This window comes from Schistosoma mansoni, chromosome 1 (assembly GCF_000237925.1).
Source record: "Schistosoma mansoni strain Puerto Rico chromosome 1, complete genome".
NCBI classification, from domain to species: domain Eukaryota; kingdom Metazoa; phylum Platyhelminthes; class Trematoda; order Strigeidida; family Schistosomatidae; genus Schistosoma; species Schistosoma mansoni.
In genome coordinates this window covers 17,829,970-17,837,811 of record NC_031495.1, presented here as the reverse complement: position 1 = coordinate 17,837,811, position 7,842 = coordinate 17,829,970, and the positions used below count along the sequence as shown (strand labels likewise).

General features: G+C 30.6%; 2 protein-coding genes across 2 annotated transcripts in view; both read left to right on the top strand.

The window, feature by feature from the left end:
• Smp_210760 (putative rotamase) overlaps positions 1-1,833 on the top strand; it is a gene marked incomplete at both ends in the record, with an annotated part of 50,008 nt that extends 48,175 nt beyond the window's left edge. The window contains one exon of the mRNA XM_018793502.1: positions 1,201-1,833. Coding sequence (XP_018648007.1) covers positions 1,201-1,833 — 633 coding nt within the window. The remainder of the gene's footprint in view (positions 1-1,200) is intronic.
• A 2,272-nt stretch (positions 1,834-4,105) lies between these two features.
• Positions 4,106-7,842, top strand: part of Smp_210750 (putative rotamase) — a gene marked incomplete at both ends in the record, with an annotated part of 4,731 nt that continues 994 nt past the window's right edge. The window contains 2 exons of the mRNA XM_018793501.1: positions 4,106-4,246; positions 5,152-5,319. Coding sequence (XP_018648006.1) covers positions 4,106-4,246; positions 5,152-5,319 — 309 coding nt within the window. The remainder of the gene's footprint in view (positions 4,247-5,151; positions 5,320-7,842) is intronic.

Here is a 7,842-nt window from a genome sequence, read left to right as displayed (position 1 = left end):
TATTATTATTATCCTTTTCTCATCTTATCCTCCGTTTCCAGTCTAGTTGACCTTTGATTTTTAGATATAAATGTTCTTAACAAATATATATGTGTGATCAGATTATTCGGAATGTATTGCGCTAATATGTCACATAGTTCTGATAATCTTCGTCTTCTTATTACACTATCGAAAAGTGTTTATGATAAACGTTACATAAAAACATTTCCTTCGGTATTTGGAGTCGTTTACCAGCCCTGGTTGGTGTTGACCAAAGGAAATCCTTAATATGTTTGGATTGAGTATAAAAGCTAACTTGTTAAAAGTTTATTCTTCTAACAGATAGCATTACTCATGTACAGTAAGACTATTGAGTAGAAATATTATAAAAAAGCGTGAAATACTAGATCAACATGTAAAATCAGTCTATTAGATTATGAATGGTTTGTAGACCGATTATATACTTAGGGTATGTTTTTTAGCTTGTCGAACTATCTCTCATCTTGTTTGACGCCAACATAATGATTGGAGCTTTGATATTTCAACATAGACGTGGAACAAATCCATGCTTTTCTGATAAGTGATTAGATTGAAACTTGAAGTCTACTATTTGTGTTATGATGTCTCTGGTAAAACTTTACCTGAAATTCATTGAAATCTGTTGTATGCTCTTGTTTAAAATATCTTTCATTGATTTATTATGCTAAGTTTAAAATTGAGTGAAAACACTAACGTATTGTACTAAAATGGAGGAAGTTAGCAAATGATTATCCCAAGTTCAAAATTTTCTAAATGCCATTTAAACAGGTGACCTTTGTTTTTCATCTTTTAATCACTGGAACCTAATGTAAGAGCCACAAATATGGTTCATATTATCACATTCGTCCTGGACTATACTAAAAATAGATTGATTTTATCAACTGCGCCGACACTTATTTGAGTTTCTCGGCAGTTTTCAATGACTCAATATGTAACCTTTCGGTCAGAGGGTATGTTTCTGTCGATTTTGATTGAATACCTTGACTTTCAATCGAGCGGATTTCACGCCTTACTTACGGTTTTTCGTCCTTCTAAGTTATTTAAAGGAAAGTAAAATTATGCCTCAGAGTGAACAGTTGATTCGTCAATTATCTACTCTACATTTTTACCATATTAAATAAATTACTTACCGAGCTCCGCATAATAATACTCCTTATATATTGATATTATTATTCAATTTAGATTATCCCACATCTTTTGGATGGATTTATATCATGTAATGATCGAAATTTATCATTCATTAATCCAACTATTTCACAATCCAATCAAAATTCACTATCAACTTCATATAGTGAATTAGAACATTTTAATTATTTACCGAATAAACCCACAATTAGTTTGAAACCAAAATCTATTCGAATCCCGTCAACACTCCAGAATATCACATGTTTAACTAAATATCAAGAAAATCCAATTTTTTGTGCTAATTCTCTACCTCTATCATATCCATTACCGAGTACGAGTCGTTTCCCAATTTTTGGCAGTGGAAGTGGAGGCGGAGGAACAAATAATGTAACTACGAACCCAGATAAATCAACATCGTCATCTATAATAAACGAAACAACAACTACGCCGTTGTCAAGTGCTACAACAGTATCACAACCGTACTATAATAATAATAGTGGAACAATATTAGCAACTTATTCATATCCATTCAATAATAAGGATATCAATAATATAAACGAAAATTTTTATACTTTAGGCAGAATTTCTTCATATTTTCTACGTGGTTCCGTTAGTGTTATAAATTCATTATCAGAAAATAATTTATTATTAATAGGAAGTGATACTGGTGCATTAAGTTTATTATATTAACTTTTTTTTCAAAAATGATTCAAACAAAACAGAAAGCATTTCACTTTGATTTGTTTATTTTATCTTGTTTTCTTTTTTGCTGGTATCGTTTACATACAACAAATTGTGTATTAGGACACAATAGATAACTTTAAGCAAACAGCACCAATACACAAATATACATATACTCACTCATTCAAATATTCTTTCTGAAATGACTGTATGATTATTATTATTAACATTCCTTTATGGTAAAATAACAAGAAAAACAACAACATCAGATCATTTGAATACTTTGTTATACATATATGTGCTACTTTACAGAACGTTATTTAATTTACACTGACCTCGATAACAATGATTGTATTGAAAACGATTTTGTACTGTTTATTCCTACTTCTTTTTTTATTTATTTACTCTGGCTTTTTTTTCTTCATTTTTTATGACTTATGTATCATTTTGTCTTTTCTTTTTTTTGGGGGGGGGTTATCCGTTAGCAACTTTGTTTTTATTAAATAGGGAAATATTAAATTTTTGTTATTTTCACCTTTATTTTTCTCAAATACAATGAAAGCAATATGAAAATGTAAATGATGAATTAATGTGTTTTACCCTTCTTAGTAAAAAAAACAAAAAGAGAAAAAAAACGAATAAACACCAGACTTTTTTTGAATAATGTTTTCGTGATTTAAATCCGTAGATGATATTTTATTTTTTTAAATTATACTGTAACTAAATGTATTCGGTTAAACAGCATTTTTATTATTTTTTTGGTATTAATAGGGGACTATAGTAACGCAAGGGATAAAAATCAACCAATCAAGTTAACTATGTGGCAGTCATATTAGTGGCAGCTTCTTCATTTCTTGTAAAAATTTAATAATATTCATTGTTTCTTTGATAATTTGACATGAATTGGGCACACATATTTCTATGTGTGCGTGTGTGTATCTTATCACACAATAATTTTGGGATAACTATTTTCTCTGTTATTCTTTTTCTTCAGAATTAGTAATTTTGAATAATTTTCCTCATTTGTTTATAATTTAAATTGGAAAGATAAAAGGATTCATTTACATTCTTAGACGTTTTTCTTTAACACGTTCGTCCATATATATATATATATATATATATATATATATATATATATATAACGGCGTTGTTATAAATCTGTTTGTTGTCTTAAGAATGTTAGAGTAATCAATGCTTTATCATACATCTTAACTTTATAATTGAACTATGATAAATGGTGGTTGAAAAATCATATGATTTTTAATTTGATGAAATTTAATAACCAAGTTCATATTTAGATACTGCTTAGTTGCTGAAACTCGAATAAGTGTGGTGGGTTAGGAAGTTGAATATTAATGATGGATGGCACATATTTTAAATGAAATGACACAATTTTATAGAATGTTACTATATTTATTTGTGATTTAACTGAAGTCTATGTGCCTAAAGTAATTAAATTCGATGATGTTATCCATAAGAGCTGCTTCATGCATTCGTCTTAGCCAAAACAATTCTATGCCTGATAGGGTTCATTTAGATGAATAACAAAACGTTGTTTAGTTCGATGATTACTTAACTCTTTATTTTGAGAGAATCTTTGTTCTTATATCACATTAAATTTTGTGTGATAATTTAAAACACATATATGAAAGTTAGAAATAATTATCTGTGATTTATATTAGAATATAATTTACAAATAAATGATTAATATAAATTCATTAAGAACCTCTTTAGTGCACTTACCTGCAAGGATTATTTGTTACAATATTTTATCAATATTGGTCTTTCAGTATTACATGTTTGTAACTGTTTTGATTGATCTTATTCTTAAGATTATCGACTAAAAGAACATACAGTTGGAGTACTGGATTTCTTGAAAACAAAGTTATTTTCAATGAGTCAACTATGATCAGTTTTGTTAATTACAAATTCTTCAGTTAGAGTTAAGGATTACCGGAAATCTATCGAAATGCATCCAGACTTCCTATTAGTTTCAAACGTTAACGAAACAAGCTGTTCAGTCCTTGCCACTTGTGCAGCCGACTTGTCTATAATAAACTGCAAGATTGAACTAAACTCCACTAACCACCCAACCAAATTTGTATTACGTTGACTTTTAATTTATAAATCATTCACATTTTTTCTTTTCTATATAACCTTTTCAGAGTAGAAATAATAATTGTTTATCCGATACATAAGTTGTTGATCGCTGAGCAACAGCATTTTTATTTTGCTTTTATCTTTTACAGCCATAGCCATAACTGATAATAAAAATAATATCATGCCAAAGTCGTCTGCTAAAAGTGACAATTCAAAAAGTGGTAAGACGAGTGGGAAAAATTCAACTAATTCTAATAATAAAACTGATAATTCCTCATCGACCGGCTCTGGTAAACAGTCCAAGTTGGCAAATGCAGTGAAGGTAATATATATATATATATATAACAAAATGCTTTGTTGTTTGTTATACGTACTTTTTCTGGATAATCAGAACAAATTGCGCTTACCTCAAGTTCAATGTTTTCATTTACGTTTTTATGCATTTGTGGAATAGTTCCTATGATGTCCTAGAGTATTTGTCTTTTTTTACAAAGTCAGTGACATGTTAACCGTTATTCTCTTTGCTTAATGATCATTGATAAAATCCACTTAACTTACTCTTCAAATGAAGATCTATTTACTCGTTTGATTGTGATTTACTGTAATTATTGTTATCTGTGGCGATGAATATTTGATTTGAGAAACAATTTTCAAATTAGGTGTACTTTATTTCACTGACAGATTGAAATGTAAAAAATCTCAAATTAGTAAAATAGTTTATGTCCTGTTTACTGCCCAGGATCCTCAGTCTCACGTGCAAGCACGTGACCCCTAGACCATCCCTGAGTTCGAGTCCCGCGTGTGAGATGCTGGATGCGCACGGCTCAAGCGTCGTCCCATACTAGGACGAAACGGCCGTCCAGTGCTTCCAGGTTTTCAATGGTGAACTAACTTAAATCGACTGGTGATTTCAACTGTTAAAATGAATATTCCACTTGCTGATAACCAACTTAGTGTTTTGATTGAATAAGAACTTTTAAATGAGCATACATACATACTACAGTAACTACAGCAGGTTTATTTTAGATTGCACATAAGATTGACTATTAGAGTATTTAATCCTTTCATCTGTTCGAAAATAATTTAATCTCTTCTTTTAAATTGAACCGGTAATTCTGAACCCAGTTTGAAGCTCATGAAATATTGTAATAATTTACTATTGTGTTTAGACTACGCCTTATTTTATGCTTTTAATACAATCTTCTCTAATTTACTATGTTACTTAAGGTACGTCATATACTATGCGAAAAACAAAGTAAATGCTTAGAAGCTTTAGAACAACTTAAAAATGGTAAACGTTTTAATCAAGTAGCAGAAATATACAGTGAAGATAAAGCTCGTTCAGGGGGTGATCTAGGATGGATGTCCCGTGGATCAATGGTTGGTGCATTTCAAGTTAGTTATAATTTAATTTACTTGAGATTATGCATTGATTACTCAATTACTTTTATTTTCCACTGCTTAATATCATCATCTTACTCGTAATTTATGCCATCATTGATAACATTGTATTATTCTTATTATAAATCCCAGAAATATATACATCTATCAATCCATTACCATTAAAATAGGTTAATTTAACGTGAACTGTACTGATACGAAAAATTATATAAATAATTAGTCGAAACTTTTTTTATTTATCATTGTCTGAAGCAATCTATAGTATCAGAGTTAAGTGATTTTAAATAATTTCTTTTACAATAATTGCAACCTTATCATGATTTTGTTACAGCTTTTAAATTTATCAAATATGCCTTCTGTATTACTTATAGCTGTGTATCTATCAAAATGTGTCATCTTGATATTTCTCTTCTTACTTCACCATCAACTTCAATATTGTGAGGCTGAGAGTGTTGTCAATGCAAACAACTCATTCGCGGTGAACCTAATAAATTTTTATGTTGGGAATCAGTAGAATGACTTTTCTTTCAATTTGTTGAAACTATTTTATTTATTTATTTAAACACATAAATATTGGTACAAAGGAGCACTAGATATATATGCGACACACAAATCTCATTTGATTTGTGTGAGGGCTGTGATACTGTCCAGGTGCCCAAACCGAAACAAGTGGTTTTCTTAGATAGTCACAGACGGAGCCTTCAACATAAAGGTCTAGTCCACAAGGCAGTGGAGCATCGTAAGGAGATGGTGGTAGCCGGTGACCAACGATTGATCCATACGCCATTTGTTCCTTCAGCATACGGGAGCCCATGTGCACCATTGGTTTGGAATCAGGGTTTTCCAACTCCCCTGGGTGGACTCGCCGTGTTCACCAACCCGGTTAAAGCGCCGGACATTCGCTTTTCGTCCTCTCAATTTCGTAAACAACAGTGATGCCACGAGAAGGTAGTGAGTAGGACTTCCCTGACAGAGGCTGTATACGCGTGGCCATGTGAGAGCATTTCGAGAGGGAGAGCGGACTCTTCACACTCTCGGCCGTACTAGGGCATTCGGGGGCTTGTTGAAACTACTATGATATACAAGTATTTTGATGTAGTATTTTCTTCCTATGAAGAATTGACCTACATTATAGTCATGAAACATCAGAAATACAAATTATTATTTATAGGGATATCACAAAAATATTATTTTTTTGGCAAATGTTTTTATTCGGGCTTCAATTGTTTGCTCACTTTTTTGATAATTTACACCTTATACATTTTATTTTTACCGGATATTTTTTAAGAGTAGTAATATTAAGTATTCCTTTAAATCCCTTAAAATTGTTTATGTCATTTACTATTTCCGTAAATTTTTCACATTGGTCCATCACTCGTCTCTCTGCAAAGCTAGTTACATTCATACTGGTGTACCCCAATTTTCTAATTACACTTCAATAATTTTTAACCATACTTTCAAAAGCACTATAAACGTACTTAAGCACAACTACTTCTCAGTTTAATCATTTATCTTTCGTATCTTCAATAGATCATCAAAACATAATCTATTTTTTGGATTACTCAGTTTAAAAAAAGGGGATAGGGGACCGTTGATGTTCACTGTTGAAGAAATTAAAGCTAGTTAAAAATTATCAATCACTATTTGGATTCATCGTTGAATAGCTTGATTCGGTTTGTTTTCAATTATTGAACATCATCTTGGTACTACTTTAATCTTAATTATCAGTCAACCAGATTAATACATTCACTAGTGTTGACAATGTCAATTGATATTCTATAAAGAAAATATTTATTTTTTTTCATTTGTCATCAACTTTTACCAAACTTATAATTTGCACTTTGTACATTTTTTTTTTCATGATAAATAGTCGGAAATCTTCTGTTATTACAACAAACATGAACTACTGTTCATGTCATATATATTTTTGTTAGTTTAATTTGTTTACTGTTGACGATAAAAAACAATAATAATAATAATGATTTCCATTGAAATGATCAATATTATCATTATCTTTAATCGTAATAAAGAGAATAATGATGATTTTGACCAAACTTTTTATCAATGTTACGAAAATATTCCTACTCTCTGTTTCTGCTGTTATGAGACAAAACAAAAACATAAACAGTGTAACTGTTGAATTCAATTAGTATTGTTTGTTTGAATCTTCCCATTGATGTTTTTAGGACTGCAACTGGTCAGTATCTAATTGGCATACTGTGCGTATTGCCTCGATATAGCCTAAATTCACAAGCATTTAAAGCAAAGATGTCCAAATTGACTGCTTTGGCAGATACATGTAGAGTGATAAATAGTACTGAAGGTATGAAAAATCTTCTGTATGTTGGTTAATCTCAAAAGGTAATCGAACAATAGTGTAATTCTTATTAGGAGACTGTGAAAACGGTCGAAAAGTATATTGTGAACATGAGTTGGATATTCATAGAAAAAATTCGACAATCAAATTTAATCAGACTAGTTAACCATCTGTCTTTCTTGCACTTAGGCTATTCTGCA